At 42.3% G+C, this 23,148-nt stretch overlaps 1 protein-coding gene across 3 annotated transcripts in view; it reads left to right on the top strand.

The window, feature by feature from the left end:
• ldhd (lactate dehydrogenase D) overlaps positions 1–23,148 on the top strand; it is a 65,020-nt gene that overhangs the window by 22,184 nt on the left and 19,688 nt on the right. For 2 of the 3 annotated variants that reach the window (XM_073069810.1, XM_073069809.1), the window contains exons 3-7: positions 1,104–1,245; positions 12,511–12,652; positions 14,796–14,955; positions 17,065–17,264; positions 22,191–22,319. In XM_073069810.1, coding sequence (XP_072925911.1) covers positions 1,104–1,245; positions 12,511–12,652; positions 14,796–14,955; positions 17,065–17,264; positions 22,191–22,319 — 773 coding nt within the window. The remainder of the gene's footprint in view (positions 1–1,103; positions 1,246–12,510; positions 12,653–14,795; positions 14,956–17,064; positions 17,265–22,190; positions 22,320–23,148) is intronic. The other variant, XM_073069811.1, reaches the window with a different exon arrangement.

The raw sequence follows: 23,148 nt of genomic DNA, 5'->3' as shown, positions 1-23,148 counted from the left end.
CTCCTCTCACTTTTCAGAAGCCTGATAAGTGGTTGTGTCCAGTTTCTCAGGTGGGCCTGGGCGGTAGGATCTGGGATATGCTGCTTTTACTTTCTGACTGCCAAACAAACTCAACATGGCCCATTGCTAGGTCTAGAACTTCATGAACCTGTCTTGTGGACTGAAGTGTCAGTGTAGAGATAATCTTAATTTGCATAGCACTTACAACGTAATATAACAAAATGACATGTCTCAAAGTGCTTCAGAGGCAAAACCACACAAAAATGGAAGCTGAGGAAAAGACAGTAATTATCAGAATACTCCAAAGGGAGGAGGTTAAGGCTTGGATGACTAATTGTATTCTACAACCAGAAACTGATTGTAATGTGACCTCCCGTTGGTTGTCATTGGCCATGGATGCTACATCCCAGCTGTCCACATGATACGCAAGCCAGGGCAGCACAATATAGAGAGCAAGCTATTGCCCATGTCATATAGGCTCCCCGTCTTTACTCAGCTGATGAATCCAAAGGAATGGCGGAGATCATTAGAGCTTGGCACCGGGAGTTGACAGTCAGCATAGGGACTCCAGCTCCAGATTTTTCCTTGGGGTACACTCCCGAAGCCTTCCCCATGGATGGGTATAGCCTCAAGACTGCGGAGCTTTGAGATCAGAGTTATTCTTCTAGATGAGCTGCCAACCACAGCTGATGAGCCCTATCTGCCTGAAGTGACTGGTACAAGGCTCCAGTAACCCGCCTCTCCTCTCAGTAGAAATGGTCCCCCCGGGTTCAGTAGCTAAGCCACACATGAAGGTCGGGTGTTGGACTTGGTTGTCAGACACTATTTGGGAGGCACAATATTAGGAGCATTTAATAGGGAAGTGGAAATTTATTGCCATTGCCACCCCCTACCTTAAGGAACCTAATTGTAATAAAATAATCAGTACAGATAAATGAGATCTCACTTGACTTGCAGAAAACAAAATTTTAATGTTGACCCCTTTAAATTAAATGGTTATCAATATATTTCTCTGTATAAATTACACTTTTAATGTGTTGAGTGTTTGTAATAATTATATAATGAACTCACGTGTTCTTTACAATATCCCTTTGCATGTAAAGATGCAAACCTCCCGATGTTGTGGTGTGGCCACAGAACGTCGAGCAGGTCAGCAAACTGGCTGCAATCTGTTGTGCAAACAGTCTTCCCATCATCCCTTACGGAACGGGCACAGGAATTGAAGGAGGCGTGGTTGCCCTGAGGGTAGGTACAGTTACGTTAACATGTTAAAACTTTACGTGGAAGCTGGAGTTAACAGTTCAATCTGATAATGGTTCCTTAAATCTAAGCAAAGCAAACTACAATGGTATGAGGCACGTGCTGGCTGCATTAGGATGGGGACATTACTTTAAAAGATAGGGCAGTAAACATGTAATGGCTGATGCTTAAAGAATGGACATATAATGAATAGGTGCTTTACTCCAAGTGTATATCTCTGAAAGTTACAAAATGGTCCAGTGACTAACAAAATAAGTTAAGATAATTTTAGGTTCTTGGAAAAGGACAGCAATCCTGAGGACTGGAAACCTTTCAGAATTTAGTAAAGAAGGATCAACTAATTGTTAATGGAGGGGCACGCAGAATATAAGATGGAAAGAAAAGAAGGAAGTAAAATATTTTATAGATTTGTGAAGAGTAACAGATTAGTGTTACGTATTCAGGCAACAATAAATATATATGAGTTAGGCAAGGGTTTTATAACAAATAATATGTTTATTAAAACACTGAAAACAAACCCCCCCAAAAGTAAACAAACACTAGCTTAACCGGAATTCAGCTGCTGTGCAGCAGATTCACAGTTCTTAATAGCGTTGCAGTTCAAACAGTTCTTAAAGCGGTATTGAAAAAAAACAGTTCTTTAAAGCGGTATGCCGAAAGTTCAAAAGCTCACAGTCTATTTAAAAGGAGAGACTTTTTAAGGCGATTTAAATTCTCTTCCACGTCGTTGTCCTTCGATTCCCCGGCGTCGAACTTTCCCACGAATGCTTTTATGAAACGTAATGGTTTAATGGCACTAACCTCTTCTTCCACACTCTGTCCTCAATCTCCTGCTATCCCAGCGGAGATTAACACGAGAACAGTCAACGAAATCCTTCCGAATGAGGATCAAATAAGGTCGAAACCAATCCACCGTTGAAAATCGATTCTCCTCGATTTTTATCTTCCAAATTCTTATCTTCACTCTCCACCAGCAAAGAAACCGCTGGCAATGACCTTTTAAACTTTAGGCATTATATAAAACTTCATTTTTCAACTAAACTGTGTCATCACATTAAATCACGCAGTGACATGAAGTCAGCTTGGCAAATCCCGCCACGAACTGCCCCACCTGACAGGGTGGGTCTTCCTTTTATAACCTGTAAAAAAAACCTGTCACATGACCTCTACTGGTGGGAAAATGACATCACTCCACCATCACAAGACCATTACCTCAAGTCCAGTATAACTTCAACCCCAGTCACGTGACAAGGGTACCACTGTCACGTGTCACGGGTACGTAACACCTCCCTCCAAAAAAAAAACATTTTTGGTCTTACAAGAACAAAAATTTTAACAATTACTTACAAGAAAAACAAATGTATAAATTATATAACATACACAATATACAATACAGTAGGAGTGTTACAATTTAAAAAAAAACCACTCCAAAAAAAAAATTACATTGTACATTCAACATCGAGATAGACAATCAGCAACCACATTATCTTTACCTTTAACGTGAGTTATCACAATATTGTACTCTTGTAACATCCAACTCCAATTTAATAATCTTCTGTTTTTGTTTTTCATCTTACTCAGAAAAACTAATGGATTATGATCAGTGTAAACAATAAGTGGTTTTTGAGTTGTACCAACATATACCTCAAAATATTCCAAAGCTAAAACAAGAGATAACAATTCTTTCTCTATTGTTGAATAGTTTCTTTGATGCTTATTAAATTTCTTAGAAAAGTAAGCTACTGGATGATCAACCTCATCACCCTCATTCCTTTGCATCAATACTGCTCCCGCAGCTTCATCACTAGCATCTACAGCTAATGAAAAAGGTTTTTCAAAGTCAGGTGCCTTAAGCACAGGTTGTTGACATATCATTGTTTTCAATTTTTCAAATGCTTCCTGACAAAGCACTGTCCACACAAACTTCACATTCTTCTGCAAAAGGTTAGTTAATGGAAGGGCAACATTAGCAAAATTCTTACAAAAATTTTCGATAATATCCTACCATTCCCAAAAATCTTCTGAGAGTTTTTTTCCCCGTCGGAGTGGGAATCTCTAAAATTGCCTGAACTTTTGTCTGAACAGGAGCTACCTTACCTTGACCCACAACATAACCAAGGTAAGTCACAGTGGCATGTCCAAATTCACTCTTGGCTAAATTAATAGTCAAGTTAGCTTTTGAAAGCTTTTCAAACAATTTCTCCACCGCAATTATGTGTGCTTCCCAAGTATCATTTCCTGTCACTAAATCATCAATATAAGCATCAGTATCTTTCAATCCCTGAATCACAGAGTTAATCATTCTCTGGAAAGTACCTGGGGCATTCTTCATCCCAAATGGAAGAACATTATACTCATATAACCCAGATGGAGTTACAAATGCAGAAATCTCTCTACCTCTGTCCGTTAATGGAACACACCAATACCCTTTCAATAAATCAATCTTTGTAAGGAACTTTGCTTTTCCAACCTTATCTACACAATCATCTACTCTAGGAATTGGATATGCATCTGTTTTCGTTACAGCATTCACCTTCCTATAGTCCGTACAAAACCTAATACTACCATCAGGTTTTGGTACCATAACACATGGCGAACTCCAATTCGAGTTAGAATGTCTAATAATATCATTCTCTAACATGTATTCAATTTCTTTCTCAGCAAGTTCACATTTTTCCATGTTCATCCTATATGGATGTTGTTTAATAGGTTTGGCATCTCCAACATCTACATCATGTGAAGCTATAGTAGTCCTTCTCGGAACATCTGGAAACAAATCCTTATACTTAAAAATCAATTCCTTCATCTGTTGTTTCTGCTCTAGCTGTAAATGTGCTAATTTCTCATCCATATTTTCCAGAATGGTCGAATTAGGTAACCTAACAGAAACAATGTTAGATTTAGAATGAATGTCAGATGAATCATCTATCATGTTCCCAGTTAAATCAAACTCATTCTCACTAACCACAACAGTCACAGTATCAGATTGTTTCCCAAAATATGGTTTAATCATATTTATATGGCAAAGTTGTGTTGACCTTCTACGATCTGGAGTTTTTATTACGTAATCCACATCATTGATTCTAGACACAATTTCATAAGGACCATGAAATCTAGCTTGTAAAGGATTTGTCTGCACTGGGAAAAGAACCAACACCTTATCTCCAGGCTTAAACATCCTCATCCTAGCTTCTTTATCATACCAAGTTTTCATTTTCTCCTGAGCCAACTTTAAATTTTCCTTGGCTAAACTACAAGCTTTATGTAACCTGTCCTTAAATTTCAAAACATAGTCCAACAAATTAGTATGCACTTCCTTACTAATCCACTGTTCTTTCAATAAAGCTAAAGGTCCTCTAACTCTATGCCCAAACACAAGTTCAAATGGACTAAAACCTAAAGATTCCTGTACCGATTCCCTTAGTGCAAATAAAAGTAAGTTTATACTCTCATCCCAGTCACTTTCATTTTCCACACAATATGTCCTAATCATATTCTTGAGGGTAGAATGAAACCTCTCCAAGGCACCTTGCGATTCTGGATGGTATGCAGACGAAGTGATTTGCTTAGCTCTCAATTTATAAACTATCTGTTGAAACAATCCAGACATAAAATTACTGCCTTGATCAGTTTGTATTTCCTTAGGCAATCCAAAATAAGTAAAGAATTTTATAAGAGCCTTCGTCACAGTTTTAGCTTTTATATTCTTAAGTGGTACTGCCTCTGGAAACCTAGACGAAGTACACATGATAGTCAACAAATACTGATAACCAGTTTTTGTCTTTGGTAATGGACCAACACAATCTACAATAACTTTAGAAAATGGTTCACCGAATGCTGGAATAGGTTGTAATGGAGCTACTGGTGTAACCTGATTTGGTTTACCCACAATTTGACAAGTATGGCACGTCTTACAAAACATCGCCACATCTTTTCTTAGACCAGGCCAGTAAAAATGTTTTAAAATCTTGTCCCCAGTTTTCCTTACCCCTTGATGTCCACCTAAAGGCACACTATGAGCTAAAGTCAAAATCTCATTCCGATAAACTTTAGGAACAACTACCTGATAAACAACATTCCATTCCTCACTTGCAGGAATTGTAGGCGACCTCCACTTCCTCATCAACACTCCTTTTTCCAAGTAATACTGACACCTCAATTTCACTATCTAGTAAAGCTTGTTCCCTTAATTTTATAATCTCAGGATCTCTATTCTGCTCTGCTATCATCTCCTTCTGAGACAGAGATAAATCTTCATAGTCAGACTTACTCCCAGAATCTTGTTCAAACAACGAAGGTAAGAAAGTCTCTGACACATCCTCAAAACTCGAATCCTGAGTTGAACAGTCATGAGTAACAATCTCATTCTGCACATCAATTTTTTTAGCCATAGCTCTAGTCACAACACAGGAAGAATCTGTGTTAGAATTCATCTCTGGTTCCTCTGACTCCATTGTCAAATGCACTTCAGGAAAAACTTGTCCACCTGCCAAGTCATTACCTAACAATAAAGAAATACCCTTCACAGGTAAGCTATGCTGTAATCCTACTTTAACAAATCCTGTAACTAACCCTGACTTTAAATTTACTTTATGTAAATGTACAGGCATAAAATCACTTCCAACACCTCTTATGTAATTTACCTCACCAGTATCACTCTCTTCATTAAACTTCAACACACTATCTAACATCAGTGATTGAGAAGCTCCAGTATCCCTAAGGATTTTTATTGGCACCAGAGTAGATCCTTCTTTCAAGGATACAAACCCTTCAGTTATAAAATGATCATATCCCTTTCTAACTTGGTCAGACTCTAACAAATCCTCATTTGTGTTTACCAAACCCTGTAACTTTACAGGTGCTTCAGTATGTTGCACACAAGCATCTGGAACTGCTTCCTTCTCTTTCTTTTTCAATTTGAAACAGTTAGCTATTACATGGCCAGGCTTCTTACAATAATTACAAATAAGACCAAACCTGTGTCTTTCCTTCACAGGTTTTCCTTCCTCCATACCTTTCTCATTAACCTCTGATTTAATTTCTGATTTACCTTGAGTCTCCATATTATTTTTCCTCTTAAAAATTCTACCGAGGAAATTTATTCTTATGGATTAAAACATACTCATCAGTTAATCTAGCACAGTCCTGCAATTTATCAGTATCCCTCTCATTTAAGTAGGTCCTTACTTCAACAGGAATGCTTCTTTTAAATTCCTCCATTAAAATCAGCTCTCTCAATGTATCATAATCCTCATTTACATTTTTAGAAGAAACCCATCTCTCAAAACACATAGCTTTATCATAGGCAAATTCCACATAAGTCTTTTCCACAGACTTTTTCAAACTCCTGAATCTTTCCCTATAAGCTTCTGGGACTAATTCGTATGCTTTGAGAATATTTGTTTTCACAATATCATAATCTAATGCTTGCGCAGCAGTTAAAGCTGTGTAAACTTGCTGTGCTTTGCCTTTAATTACACTCTGTAACAACACTGACCATTTATCTTTCGGCCAGTCTGATATCTGAGCAATAGTTTCAAAATGTTGAAAATATCTTTCCACTTCTGTTTCACTAAATGGAGGGACCAATTTAATTTCTTGGCTAGCAACAAACGTTTTTTTAGAATCAGAAGACTGATTCCCAGACCTTAAATTCACCATTGCATATTCAAACTCTCTCTCTTTCTGTTCAGCTTCCAATTTATAAAGCTCCAATTCTGCTTTACTTTGTTCCAACTTCATTTGTTCAATTTGCAACTGTATCTCCAGATTACTTATTGGAAACGATTCTAAAATCGATTCATCAAAATCACCCGAAGCCACAAAGTGTGATGCGATTTTTCTCTGTATTACAGCCTTTGATATAGTCTTCAAAATACCTTTAAGTTGCAATCTATTAGCAATCTCAGATACTTCAGTTTTTTTCGCCTTCGCTAACAAATCCGCGACTGGCGAATCCAGAAACTCATCAATATTCATCGTTGCCGAATACCACTCACAAGCCAATCAAACAAAAGAATCGAGCAATCCCCGTTACCAAAACACCAATTCAAAAGTTAACAAGCATTTAAACTCAAACGATCCAATCCCGGACGAGCCCCCATATTTATGTTACGTATTCAGGCAACAATAAATATATATGAGTTAGGCAAGGGTTTTATAACAAATAACACGTTTATTAAAACACTGAAAACAAACCCCCCAAAAGTAAACAAACACTAGCTTAACTGGAATTCAGCTGCTGTGCGGCAGATTCACAGTTCTTAATAGCGTTGCAGTTCAAACAGTTCTTAAAGCGGTATTGAAAAAAAACAGTTCTTTAAAGTGGTATGCCGAAAGTTCAAAAGCTCACAGTCCATTTAAAAGGAGAGACTTTTTAAGGCGATTTAAATTCTCTTCCACGTCGTTGTCCTTCGATTCCCCGGCGTCGAATTTTCCCACGAATGCTTTTATGAAACGTAATGGTTTAATGGCACTAACCTCTTCTTCCACACTCTGTCCTCAATCTCCCGCTATCCCAGCGGAGATTAACACGAGAACAGTCAACGAAATCCTTCCGAATGAGGATCAAATAAGGTCAAAACCAATCCACCGTCGAAAATCGATTCTCCTTGATTTTTATCTTCCAAATTCTTATCTTCACTCTCCACCAGCAAAGAAACCGCTGGCAATGACCTTTTAAACTTTAGGCATTATATAAAACTTCATTTTTCAACTAAACTGCGTCATCACATTAAATCACGCAGTGACATGAAGTCAGCTTGGCAAATCTAGCCACGAACTGCCCCACCTGACAGGGTGGGTCTTCCTTTTATAACCTGTAAAAAAAACCTGTCACATGACCTCTACTGGCAGGAAAATGACATCACTCCACCATCACAAGACCATTACCTCAAGTCCAGTGTTACTTCAACCCCAGTCACGTGACAAGTGTACCACTGTCACGTGTCACGGGTACGTAACATTAGCAAAAGGTAATATAGATCCTTACAAACTGAGAAAGGAGAAACTATATTGGGGAGCCACACATATAAAATGTCAGAGGAATTCAACAGGTCAGGCAGCATTTATGGAGAGGAATAAACAATTGATGTTTCCTGCCGAGACCCTTCCTTAGTGTTGTGTTCAATATTGCGAGAGAGAGTGCAGAGCACACACAGAGGTCAGCTTTAGAAGATATTCAACTGAACTTTGTTGATAACTGTGCTTGTACAGTGTGTAAGCTCCTCCCGTGTGGGGTGGCTAACTGAGTGGAATAGGAATAATCCATTAACCACCACAACACTCAGGACCTGATGAAGGGTCTCGGCCCGACATATCGACTGTTTATTCCTCTTCATAAATGCCGCCTGACCTGCTGAGTTCCTCCATCATATTGTGTGTGTTGCTCTGGATTTCCAGCATCTGCTGAACCTTCTATGTTTCTAATTATATTGGGTAATAAGGAAATGGCAAAAAAATTATGGATCCATTCCTTGTCATTTTCAGCTGATACACTGAATGTTATTTTCCATGGTTCCATACATTTGAGAACATTTCACAATGATCAGAAGATAGCAAATATAATCCCATAATTTATGAAGCAAGGGAGAAAGTAAAAGTAGGAACTACACAGTAGGAGGAGAAATCCTAGCTTGTGTTATGAAGGAAGCAATATCAGAGCACCGAGAAAGTAATGATAGGATTAGGCTGCATTGGCATGGATTTATGAAAAGGAAATCATGTTTGGCAAATCCTACCGGAGTGTGTGATGGCATGTTATTAATGTACAGATGAGAAGGCTTTCTGATGTGGATTAAGCACAAGCAGACCAAATATTCACATTAACTAGTCGTCTGAATGTGGTCGCACACAGAAGACAAGCATCCAACCTGGCTTTAGCATCAGCAATTAGATCCACAACACTGAGTGGTGAATTAGATTGACTAGTTGTCTGAATGTGGTCACACACAGAAGACAAGCATCCAACCTGGCTTTAGCATCAGCAATTAGATCCACAACACTGAGTGGTGAATTAGATTGACTTATTTGAGCAGTGGTTTGAGTTGGCCCCTTTGCAGTTTTCCTCCCAGACATGGAGCAGTGGGCAGTGTCCTGAGCCTCCTCCCTGATTGCTGATGATAACACGGTTTCACCATGAGCAGCTCAAAGCATTTCTGTTCCCCATTCCCACACCGACATTCCTTTTCTCAAGCCACTGCCAGGGTGAGGCAAAGTGCAAATAGAGGAAGAGTATGTGGTTTTCAATTTGGGCAATTACCGCCTGACAGCAAAAACGTTGAATTCTACTCCCCCTCTGCCCCTTTTCTTTTTCTTCCTGATTTACCCTGTTATGCCATACCTACCCTAGACCCCCTCATCACAGTTTGTTTCCCTTCCTAACCACTCCATCAGCCCATCACCCACACTGCCATGGGGAGATTCCCCTGCCCCTCCTGTTCCTATTTGCTCTCTTCACCTTGTTTTCCTAATGGATTCTACAGCCCTGTTGTCTCCACCTTTCACTTCCCAGCCTCTGTCCCTGTTTCTAGTCTTATCTCCTCCATCAGTATACCAACCCTCCTCTCCTATAGTTTTGCAAGTTCCTGTTCCAGCCCTTTCTCTGACCTCTCTATGGAGGCGACCTCCCCTCATCTTTCAACATGGGTGAAGAGCCTCGACCCAGAATCCCTCCACAGATGCTGCCTCACCTGCTAAGCTCCTCCAGCTTCTTGTTGCTCCAAATTGCAGCAACTGTCTTGTCTCTCTGCTGGACAGTTTCCTATTCAGAAGAAAATTAACAGAATTTCAATAACATATATTCAGATGTTAGCAGCAGCTTTGTTAAGATATTGAAAATCTTTCTCCCCCCCCCCCCCCCCATTATTGTTGCTTCTTATATTGGCTGTTTTGTTCTTTCCGAATACATCTTTCCTCTATTTTCTTTGTTGTTTATATATAATCTTTACTTTAAGATTTATATCCAGATTTATTGCCTTTTTAAGGCTGCCTGGTAATATATTAATGGTAAACTGCTTAATGATATAGTTCAGGGTTACTTCTGTTTCTGATATTTCTATTTATATCTGCCTTTACTCTATGAATTGTTAAGGTATCATGCTTAACAAAAAATATATATCTTTCTCCTTCTCAAAACTTTCAACTAACTAAACTACTGTGGCTTTTTGGGAAAAGGAGTCCAATTTTCCTCAGAATTTGCTCCTAACTATGATCCTAAATTTTAAAACAACACCCCCACCCTGCTCCACATTTGCCTGTTGCACTTTGATCTAATCTCAGCCCCAGCATCCTTCCAGACAGAATAGAAAAACAGCCAAACAGGCAAACATGCCCATATAATTTAACTCTTCCAGTCCTGAGGTCCCAACAGTGAAGCTTGTTTGTATACCGTGGTTCTGATGGAGTCTGACTATCCTGAAATCCCTACGGTGAAGCTTGTCTGTATACCGTGGTTCTGATGGAGTCTGACCATTGCCTCATTATTGTATTCCTACCTCTTGAAGAGGCAGGCTGGGGTTCCATCAGTCTTCTAACTCCACACACTTCTTTTAAGAGACTTGTTTGCTTGCATAAACAAGCCACTTTGCTCTGTCTGGTCATATCTACAATTCTTTTTCCCCATGGGGAACCATAAGTGGAAAACTGTATAGGTGCCATCTGTTTGGTAACCATAGAAACCCACTGCTTCATTAAATGGGACCAGCCTATACCTGCTCTACCTTCTGGAATTGTGCTGTCTTGGGGAGACATCAATGGAAACAGGCCCTTCAGCCCAGCAAGCCTATGCTGACTATCAAGTGCCTATTTAAACTAATCCAATGTTAATTCTGCCTACACCCATCATTTCCTCTCAGATTCTACCACTCACCAGCACATTAGGGTCAATTTACAGGAGTCAATTAACCTACATATCTTTGGACTATGGAAGGAACCCAGAGCATTGAAGGTCACAGGGAGAAGGTGCAATCTCTTTGGATCAAAATCAAACCTGGGTGCTGGTGCTGTAAAGCAGCTCTTTTGAGTGTGTCAGAGAGATCCTGCATTTAAAAGCTTCACTTAATTGGTTTCCCTGTGTTTACTGCTGGAATGGACACTGTCACACAAACTGAATTTTATCAAAGATAAATAACTTTCTTCTTTTCCTCAATGCATTTCTATAAAATATATCCTGCTGTTCATCTAGGTTTCTCTACAGGAAGTCCTTCTCCCATCACCTTCCAGAGCTGCTGTAAAATCATGCACTTTGTAAAGACAACCTTCCCCAATTATTCTACCTGTCTCTCATTGTTATGGAGCACCATTATGGACAGGAGTAACAACCAATAATCCCCACTCCCATAACACAAACTCATTCCAAGAGTAAGTCAGCTGTTTGAAATTTATGGGGAATTAAATGGAATTTAAAGTTGCCATATAAACAACATTTTACAAGTAGTAGCAGAATATAACGTTGTTAAAATCTTTTAATTCAACATGTCTTGGTCTTTATCACTATATTTTCAAATTAATTCATGGGAAGATACTGCATTTACTGTTATCAATAACTGCCCGTAAATGAAGGAAATCTAGGTCTTTTCACGGGATATTTAAGAGCCAACCATCTATGCAAGGAAATAAACAGTCGAAGTTACAGGCCAAAACTATCCCAGGACTGGAAAAGAAGGGGGCAGAAGCCAAGATAAGAAGTCGAGGGAGGAGTTCAAGCTGGTAGGTGACAGGTGGGACCAGGTGAGGGGAAAGGTGTGGGAGCAGAGGAGGGGCGATAAAGTGAGAAGCTGGGAAGTGATAGGTGGAAGAGGAAAAGAACTGACGAAGGAGGAGGGTCTTGGCCTGAAACGTCGCCTGTTTATTCCCCTCCATTGATGTTGCCCAACTTGCTGAGTTCCTCCTGCATTTTGTGCGTTGCTCTGGATTTCAAGCAAACACAGAATCTTGTGTATCTAAGAGTCATCCATTTTTCATCGGGTCCGTGTGTCTTGTACATGTATACACACACACACACACACACTCACACACACTCTCACACACACACACACACACACACACACTCACACTCACACAGACACACTCACACGCACACACTCACATGCACACACACACTCACACGCACGCACACACACACACACACACTCACACTCACACTCCTGTAGATCCTTTATTAATGGCTACTCCCACCATCAACTTCACATCTCCACAAGTTCTAGTTTTCCAGTGAAGTCTGTAACACTATTGTCGTGCTTTTCTCACCAGGGGGGCGTGTGCTTTAACCTCACAAAGATGGATAAAATCATGGAGTTAAATACAGTTGACTTTGATGTCACAGTGGAGCCTGGAGTTTACAGAAAAACCCTGAATAACTACCTTCGAGACAGTGGTCTGTGGTTTCCAGTTGGTAAGTCTGGCTTAATTGTGCCAGTGAAAGTGACCCTTATCACCTTGGACGCCTAACCACCACACATAGAACCGATTACTATCCACGTCCATGGAACCAAGTGACAGGTTGGAATTTCACTATTATATAAATGGGGTGATGATCAGAGTGACCCCCCAGAAATTCCCATGTTGACTTGGCAGCCTGACAAGGCCAGCAGCATCTGTGGCTGCAGCCCATATCAAGGCATTTGTTACTCTGCAATGCGTGTGTAAAAAAACGATTATGGGATCTTGCTGTGTGTTTTCATCACCTATCATGTAGTTTATGAAAGGAATTTCACAGGTGAAGTCTAACTCCAGTACAGATATCGTTACCCCACTACAGTGCATTCCTGTTAGGTCAGTGAGATCATGATGCAAAGCCCTATTTGATGGCAGGCAAAAGGGGCCATCCCGTCCGTTCTGCAGTAAGCTGGGCAGTGAGCGGCACTTCCAAGCATTGATTAGGTGAAGTCCTTGCCAATGACAATAACACTGAGTCAGCTTACTGTCCAAAGATCAATACAACCTTCAGATTCATCTCCTAACAGGCAGCCACCACAAAACAAAGAAACCCAAAATAACCCATAAAAAAGACCATCAAACACTCAATGTGAAGAGAGGAAAAAAACCGAATCATGCAAACAGTAAAAGTAAGCGAATAGCATTCAGAACCGTAGTGAGTCCATAGACATGAAACTGGGAGCAGGCGTCAGCCTCAGTTCGGCGCTGAGCTGAGTAAATCAGGACCGGCCTGACCCTCGCCACTTGTCCCGACACCCTGCCTTTTCAACCCAAGGATTCAGACAAGATTTCAGTTGTCCTTATAGTACCAAAGCCCACAGAGCCTGAGATTAATTACCTTGTTTTTACAAATAAACAAAATACCATATCTTCCTTCCCAGTTCCTACTTTCTACACAAATTGATCCCAAATTGCATTGTTATCTTAAGACTTGAAAGCCTTTAAGAATAAAGTGAAGGCAAGAGTTCTGTTACTCCATCAGTGATGTAGGTGCCTCCATTTGAGGTAGGTAAATTATCTCTGACCATGTTACTGATCTGGATAAGTGAATTGTTGGCTTTGTGACCAAGTTTGTGGATCATACAAAGATAGGTTGACAACAGGTAGTTCTAAGGAAGCAGGAAGTCTGCAATAGCACTTGGACAGTTTAGGAGAATGGGCGAAGAGGAGGTAGATGGAATGCAGTGTAGGGAAGTGTATGGTCATTGAAGGAGTAAAGGCATAGTTTATTTTCTAAATGGAGAGTAAATTCAGACAATTGGAAGAGCAAAAGGACATGGGTCCAGTTTGGATCCTCACAGATATTGACACCCAAGAACTTGAAATTGCTCACTCGCTCCACTTCTGATCCCTCAGTGAAGATTAATTCATGTTCCCTTGTCTTACCCTATATGTTTCATTAATAATAAATGCACAAAACAGTAAAACAGCTAGTTTCCTGCTATAAGTAACTAGAATTCAAGCTATTTGCCTGGATGGCACCCTTCCTGGGCAACAGTAGACATTTCAATACCAGGTATAACACCGTAAGGCATTGAAGCAGAATTAGGCCAGAATTAGTCTGCTCCACCATGGCTGATTTTTTCCTGCTACTGCATCTTCCTGTAACGTTTCATTAAAGCTCTCACCTGCAGGGGGGCATTAGAGTGCTGGAGTTGTTGCCCCAGTGACCAGGGTACAAATCAGCCTTCTGTCGTGGAATTTGTGTGGTCTCCCTGTGACCATTCTGACTTCCTCCAGGAAATCCACTTTTCTCCCAACTCTCAAAGATGTGTGGATTGGTAGGTAAATTGGCCACTATAAATTTTCCCTGGTGTGTCAGTGTATGACAGAATCTGGGAACGATTGTAAATGGTTCAGTAGAAATTCAATGGCCTTCTGTATTGTATGACTATGAAATTGTTAATATATATTACACCGAAGCTTGTTAAAATGAAGATCTGCTAGACCTGGAACCCTTGCAGCAGTGATGGGTGAACAAGGATAAGGGAAACTCATTTTGTGACATTGCTGCAAAAATGGAACCAATTCACAAGGACGGATGAAGCACAGATGAGCTACTTCTAGTGACCCCTTAATTACTTTTTTTTATTCTACAGATCCCGGGGCAGATGCCTCCCTGTGCGGAATGGCTGCCACTAGTGCCTCGGGTACTAATGCAGTGAAGTATGGCACAATGAGGGAGAACGTGATAAACTTGGAGGTAGTGCTGGCAGATGGCACGATTCTGTACACAGCAGGACCAAAAAGGAGGTTCAGGTACCAAAAACAATCAAAACACTAAATACTGCTTCTTGTATCTAATGTGGCTTATTTTTACCCCATGGAGTTTAGAAAAATGGGTGATCTTAATTAAACAAATTAAATTTGTATGTTGATGAAAGTAGATGATGCCTCGTCTGCCAGAGGTGTCTAGCACTAGGAATCACAATCTAAACAGATTCTGACCATTCAAGACAGAGATGAGAAGAAATTTCTTCTCCCGGGGGCAAATGAGTATTTGGGTTCTCTATCCAAGAGAATTGTTGAAGTTTAATCATTGAGTATATTCAAGACATTGATTGCTGGGTTTCCTTAAATTTAAGGAATTAAGGGATATCAGTTAGTGCTCATTTCATCTATGCTCATATTGAATGACAGAGTGGCTGAATGGCCTACTCCTTCTATTTCTTATATTCCTAATGTAATAGGAATTGATGGTCTGTAGTTATCCCTGCAGGGCTTTGGAATCAGTGAGTGAAAATGGACAGGTTGAATCAAAGGCTTATTCTCCCCAGTAACTTGCATCAACCCCTCATCCGTCAGGAGACAGAATGAGGCACTGCTAATTAATGCTTGGGTGTTCACAGAGTCAGATGTGGTAGGCTCCAGCCCCTCTCCCATGCATTCCAGGCAGAAATCCCAGTGCAGCCACCAAGGAATGCTTGTTGCAGGTTCATCTGCCCTCGAGGGATGCAGTATAACTTTGCATTTAACATATAGATATGTACTTTTATAGCTAAGCTTGGGTGCTTTAAAAAAAAACATACATTACTACTTGAAGAGAAGTGGAGATATCTGCAGCTCCTGCCCACTATTAATCAATCAAGCAACATCTAAGGTATAGAACACCTGATCAATTATAGCAGGCAGTTTGTACCTCATCTTCCCTGTATTACAACACTGACAGCAATTGGGTGTTCGACGATGATCCTTTGGTCTCAGTATCTGAAGGTGATGTGTAGGCTGCCTTCAAGAGGGCGATTTCAAGGAAAGCATCTGGTCTGGACAGATACCTGGCCAAGTACTGAAGATCTGTGTTGACCAACTGGCTGGTGTGTTCACCGTCTCACTTCAGAAGTGTGTGGTACCCACCTGCTTCAAGCAGGCTTCAATCACACCAGTGCCCAAGAAGAACAATGTAACCTGCCTCAATGACTGTCGCCCAGAGGCAGTTACATCCACAGTGATGAAGTGTTTTGAGAGGCTGGTGTATTAGCTCCTTTCTGAGTGGTGACTTGGATCTGCTCCAATTTGCCTAATGGAGCAACAGGTCAACAGCAGATGCCATCTCTTTGGCTCTTCACACAACCCTGGAACATCTGGACAGCAAAGGTGCATACATCAGGATGCTCTTTATCGATTACAGTTCAGCATTTGACATCATCATCCCCTCAAAACTAATCAGTAAACTCCAAGACTTCCACTATTAAAGGATTCAAAGATTCATTTATTATCAAAGTATACAACTCTGAAATTCTTCTCCAGACAGCCCCAAAACCAAGAAAGAAAGGAACGGCAACATGATCATCAACCCCCAAATCCCCCCTCCTCCACACAAAATAACAAACAGAAACAGAGGAGGAATATCAATGCCCAAAACCCCCTCCCCGGCATAAAAAAACTCAAAGAAAGATGGGGTGAAAAACACAGAATATAAAAAAAACTACACAACTGAGAAAAAGTCCATAGTGTGTAGTTCAAGTCCATATCCATATCCAAACCTTGGGAACACTGTCCGGGCACAGCAGCAAGCCACACGGTTTCCCCTTTCCTGCGGCAGAGAGAGGCCACCAGCAGTCAAAAGACAGGCGGCCGACACTCGCTTTCCGCATTCGCCTCGATCTTTCAATCTCCCTTGTCGCTTTAATCGGCAAAATGGAGTCGGCCACTGGCTCGCACCCCCTGCAGCCTCCTCGTCATGAGACTCCCTACGTCACAGTATTTTACTCTTGTTGCTGATCCTGCTTTCTGAGTCACCTGTTATGCCTCAGTTTTGAACAACTCCATCAGCTCTCTAACTTGTCCCAGTAGGAGCCAAATACTCAGGCCGTTGATAGTGTGCAACGTATTGAGTGAGCACACTAATAAAAACGCTTTCTGCTGTAGGAAGAGCGCCGCTGGTTACAATCTGACAAATCTCTTCGTTGGGTCAGAAGGAACGCTGGGAATAATCACCAAGGCGACTCTGCGTCTCTATGGAATGCCGGAAAGCATTATATCTGCAGTCTGTACGTTCCCAACAGTGCAAGCAGCTGTGGATTGCACGGTGCAAATACTGCAGTATGGCATCCCCATAGCACGGATAGGTAAGGCAATCCTTTCATATACTGTGCTAAACAGATGTCTGGGAAATGGAGGAGATGCTGGTGAGGGCAGCATCAGTGGTGGAGCCTCTTTGAAAAAAGAAGTCATCTCTGATAACCTGGAAAGGAAAGCCTCATTGTGGGAACAGATGAGACAGAGATGAAACTGAGAAATTTTTACATGAGACAGTGTGGGAAGAGTCAAGATAACCGTGGGAATTGGTAGGTTTATAAAAAATGTTGGTAGACAGTTTGTCTCCAGAGAGGGAGACAGAGAGATCAAGAAAGGGGAGGGAGACAGAGAAATCGACCAGGGTGAAAGTTGGAAGCAAAGCTGATGAGCTCAGCATGAAGCAGCAATGTGCGTGGGTAGAGTTGGGGAGCAATATTAGTGAACGACTGGAACATGGACTGTTCTATGTAGCCAATGAAGAGGCAGGCACAGCTAGGGCCATGGCTACCCCTCGAGTCTGGAGAAACTGGGAGGAGCCAAAGGAGTGTTGAGGGTGAGGACCAGTTTTGCCTGATGGAGGAGGGTGGTGGTAGAGGGGAACTGATTGAGAAAGAAGCGGAGAGTTTCAAGGGGATAGAGGTGTATAGGCAGGGTGAAAGTGAGGCGGTCAGGGTTGTTGAGGGGATCATGTGAAATGTAGGTGGGAAGGGACTGAACGACGGGGGAGAGAATGGAGTCAGGGAATGAGGACCTGAGTTCAGTGAGAGCATACGGGCAGTGGGAGAGTCATCCCTCTTCTGCTTCTTCATCTGGTCACGCAACCCTGCCACTTTGATCTGGCCCATGCCTTCATTAACCAGGTCCAACGCTTGCCTTTATTGGATCTTGCTCCTCCTTACACAAGTCATCAGGTTTGTGGGGGTGTGGCCAGGGTTAATTGGGGTGCACCTGGGGTTAGTGGGGGTGTGTGCCCCCCTTGGACTTTAGGATTAGGTTTGAGGGTAGGGCTGGTGGATGTTTATGTGGGGCTGGGAGAGATGAGGCTGTGGAGTTTATTGTGTTGAGGGATGTGTGTGGCTTGTGGGGTGTGGGGAGCGGGCACGGACAGTGGGCCTACCAGGGCACTCAGGTTTGTGGATCTGAGGTAGGAACCAGTAGTGTGGGATAAGGGAACTGAGTTTGGTGGCAGTGGATGGGAGTTTTCTAGAGTTGAAGAAGTTAGAGATGGTGTGGAGACAATTTTCTGATGGTCTGGAGTGGGATAAGAAGAGGTATCTGTGAGTTGCCACCTGGCCCCAGCAAGGTAGCAGGGTCAGTCCGCCATGCTACAACAGCACCCGCTTTGCAGGTTTGGTGTTAAGGTTGGGATTGGTGCAGAGAGAGTGGAGGGCAGTGCATTCAGAGGGGATAAGTTTTGAGGAGTGCCAGAGTTGAGCTGGTTGATGTCTCGACAGCAATTTTAAGGTGATTGGAGCAAAGTATGGGGTGGCGGTGGGGTGGGAGGGTGTATGTCAGAGGCATATTCTTTACACAGAGAGTGGTGGGTGCAAAGAGTGCCCAGTCAGGGATGGTGGTAGAGGCAGGTATGTTAGAGGCATTTAAAAAACTCTTAGATAGGGACATGAACGATAGTAAAGTGGCGAGTTATGTTGGAGGGAAAGTTTAGATTGCTCTTTGATTAGGTTAAAAGGTAGATACAACTTTGGTAGGCTTAAGGGTCTGCCTGTGTGTCCATGACGTGAGTCCAAAGTGCTGCTGCTGGCTTGTCCTCCTCCCTGTGTTGTGACCAGATCAGTCTTTGGAGATGGCTTTTGCTCAGCACCTGACAGGTTTGCTGGAAAAGGTCAGGGCTGGCTCCTAGCCCCACGTGATGATGACAGGACAGACAGATCTGTCAGGTTTGGCGTCTCTGCATGGCACATGACCAATTGTTCCCTTCTGCCCATTCAGTATTTAATGTTTTCCTATGTTGAAGTGTGAGGGTGAGATCAGGTAGAGGACAAGGGCCAGTGTGGTCAGGTTGGACACGGGCAGGATGAGTATTCGGGGGGGGGGGTGGTGTTATATCAGGTGGATATGAGGGAGTGTGGACAAGTGGGGGGGGGTTCATAGTACATTTATTTCAAATAAGCATACCATATACAACCTTGAGATTCATCCCCTTGCAAGCAGCCACAAAATAAAGAATATACAAAAAAACCACACACAACTACGATTCTCAAACACCCAATGTATGAGAAAACAAACGCTGTGCAAACAATAAAGCTATTAAATTGAATTGAATTCACTTTATTTCTTACATCTTTCACATACAGGAGTAAAAATCTTTACATTACGTCTCCATCTGAATGTGCAATGTGCAAATTACAGTAAGATATACAATGGAACAGTCCATATAGCTAAGAAATACAGTTGTGTCAGCATGAGTTAATCAGTCTGATGGCCTTCTGGAAGAAGCTGTCCCAGAGCCTGTTGGTCCTGGCTTTTATGCTGTGGTACCTTTTCCCGGATGGTAGCGGCTGGAACAGTTTGTGGTTGGGGTGACTCAGGTGCGAAAGCAAGGGTGACAGGTCAGATACAGGCAGACAGGAGATGCTCAGGTGGGGGATCCTGGCTGACATGGAAAAGTAACCTGAACACAGGTTTGTTCTCCGCTCTTGGCCTCAATGACTTAATCTTTTTAATCTGGCTTGGTGCTAAGTCAGTTGAACATCAGTCTGATTTTTGCTCTCAGGCCCCGCCGCTTCAATACGGCCTGAAGTCCACTCCAGCAATGGCTGATGTGGCTGTATCTGCATTCTCAAGAGTCCGGTTTCAAAGTTCAAAGTACATTTATTATCAAAATAGGTATAATTATATAACCTTGAGATTCATCTCTTGACACAAAACAATGAAACCCAAAAGAGCCCATTTAAAAAAACAGTCAAACACCCAATGTGTAGAGAAAAAAAAGACAAATTGTGCAAACAATAAAAGTAAGCTAATAGCATTCAGAATTGAAACTGAGTCCACAGACACATAGCCCAGAGCAGGCCACAGCCTCAGTTCAGCCCAGAGCAGGCCACAGACACATAGCCCAGAGCAGGCCACAGCCTCAGTTCAGCCCAGAGCAGGCCACAGACACATAGCCCAGAGCAAGGCCACAGCCTCAGTTCAGCCCAGAGCAGGCCACAGCCTCAGTTCAGCCCAGAGCAGGCCACAGCCTCAGTTCAGCGCAGAGCAGGCCACAACCTCAGTTCAGCGCAGAGCAGGCCACAGCCTCAGTTCAGCCCAGAGCAAGCCACAGCCTCAGTTCAGCCCAGAGCAGGCCACAGCCTCAGTTCAGCGCAGAGCAGGCCACAGCCTCAGTTCAGCGCAGAGCAGGCCACAGCCTCAGTTCAGCGCAGAGCAGGCCACAACCTCAGTTCAGCGCAGAGCAGGCCACAGCCTCAGTTCAGCGCAGAGCAGGCCACAGCCTCAGTTCAGCCCAGAGCAGGCCACAGCCTCAGTTCAGCGCAGAGCTGAATAAAGGTCATGAAGCAGTGAGCAGAATTGGCCTGACCCTTGCCTTTGGTCCTGACACCCTACCTTTTCAATCTGGCCTGGCTTTTAAGCTGTCCAAACATTGGTTCGTTCCTCGCTCTAGGACCCGGGTAGGCCTTGTCGCTTCAATAGGCTCTGGGCCTGGACCACGTTTGGGCCCATACCCGAACTTTCCACTTAGCCTGGCACTTAGATTGATTAAACTGCAAGTCTTTCCATGACTCTGCCTTGCCTCCGCTCACTCTAACTCTGGCTCAACCTCTTTTTTTGGGGTATCCTTCAGGATATGCCGAAAATGCCAGACGGTTCCAAAGCACAACTCCTAAAGGGAAGTTACAGGCTGCGGACTGCAGTGATCACAGTCCAGAAAAAGTATCTTTAGAGAATATTTATTAGTTTTGTTAGCTGCCTGCAAAGTGTCGCTGTATATTGCCAGTGCCATCTTGGGAAGGTGATGGGTGGACGAGTGTGCGTGGGTGTTGTGTTGTGGGTAGATGAGTGCAGGTGACAATTGCTGACAGATATTTAGTGCAGGTGCAGAGTTATTGAAGACATTGGGTTGTAAGCTGCAACTGTGTAAAGGTTGTAATGTTTAAATAGAACTTAGAACAGTGCAGCAAAGGAACAGGCCCTTCAGCCCACAATGTTGTGCCAAACAAATCAAATGGCCAATTAATGTCTTCTGCGTACACAACTATCTAAACATCTCTTAAAAGTCCCACATATGACTGCCTCTACCACTGCTCAAGACAGCATATTCTAGGCACCCACCACTCTGTGTTAAAAAATCTTGCCCCTCACATCTCTTTTAAAATTACCTCACTCATCCTACATGCATCTCCTCTGGTGTTAGACATTTCAACACTGGGAAAAAGATACTGTCTGTCTACCCCTCTCATTATCTTATAACCCTCTATCAGCTCTCCCCTCAGCCTCCGCCACTCCAGAGAAAACAACCTAAGTTTGTCTAACCTCTTGTTATAGCACCTGCCCTCCAATCCAGGAGCATCCTGGTATACCTCTTCTGTGCCTCGACATCCTTCCTATAATGAGGCAAACAGAACTGTGTGCAATACCCCAGATGCAGCCTACATCGTTTCATAAAGCTGCAATGTAACTTCCTGACTTTTGAACTCATTGCCTTGACTAATAAAGGCAAGCATGCAGTACGCCTTCGTAACCAACCTATCAACCTGTGTAGCCACTTTATTGAAACCTCATTTTAACATCAATTGCACTTTCAGAAAAATTCAATTTAAAATAAATGCACTAAAACTCCATATTCCACTCTATTATTTTTATGACTTCAGCCTGATGTTAATGAATTTTGACTTTTAATTAAATGTAGGTTAATATAATTTCTGTACCAGCTGCTTTACTCACTGGTTTCAATACCAATTTTCCGTTTAAGTAAAATGTAACTAATTTTAAACTTACCATGTCTTGTCCTTCAGAGTTCCTGGACGATGTGATGATGGACATGTGTAACAAGTACAGCAACCTGAATTACGCAGTATCTTCAACATTATTCCTGGAGTTCCATGGCACTGAGAAAAGCTTGGTGGAGCAGATTGAGGCAACAGGTGTGCAGAGTGTGTCTCTGATCCTTCCCACCCTCACTCCATCCACATGTTTGTGTGTAGTTGGGAGCCCACATCCTGACCTTCCCAGTTTAGCTCCATTTGTCTCATACACATTCATGAAGTTATTTCTGCTCAACAGAAAGAATTGGTCATGGCATCTGAAAACACTCAGTCTTCTACAGACTACCTTATCACAACTTGGATGCCTTTCTAAGGCAATCTTTGCCTCAATGTGAACTGCTGTATAATTGTTGCTCATGTTAAAATACAAATCTAAATCCAGAAACATAGAAAATAACAGCAGATATAGGACATAAAGCCCTTTACATCTGCTCCACCATTCAAGTTGATCACCTTCCTCAACACAATATAATCAGGAACCTGGCCTCCGTGGCCTTCTATCTTAAGGATCTGGTCTATGCCCTGTTACTGTGAACCCTTCTTTTGACACCTGGGAAAGATGCTCCCTGCATCCAGTCTTTGGGCCCTGTCAGATTTCTTTACGATTCTATGAGATCCCCTCTAAATATAGGCCTGTGATCTAAAGTCTCCTCTTCCCAAAATCTGGCTGGTGAATGTTTGCTATACTCCCCTGTGCTACATAGATCCTTTCTGAGGTAAGGAGAGCAAATATCATACAGTATCCCAGGTGGGGCTCAGCAAGAAGTCTTTGGCTGCATTGACGGCAGAGATTGATTGGTTAAGGGTTACGGGGAGAAGGCAGGAGAATGGGGTTGAGCAAAATATCATCCCTGATTGAATGGAGTAGCAATACTTGATGGGCTGATTGGCCTAACTCTGGTCCTAGATCTGAATTATTGCCACATGT

The sequence above is a fragment of the Hemitrygon akajei genome, chromosome 17 (genome assembly GCF_048418815.1).
Source record: "Hemitrygon akajei chromosome 17, sHemAka1.3, whole genome shotgun sequence".
Taxonomy (NCBI): domain Eukaryota; kingdom Metazoa; phylum Chordata; class Chondrichthyes; order Myliobatiformes; family Dasyatidae; genus Hemitrygon; species Hemitrygon akajei.
Note: the sequence above shows the minus strand (reverse complement) of the source record. Positions and strands in the feature narration are given on the sequence as shown.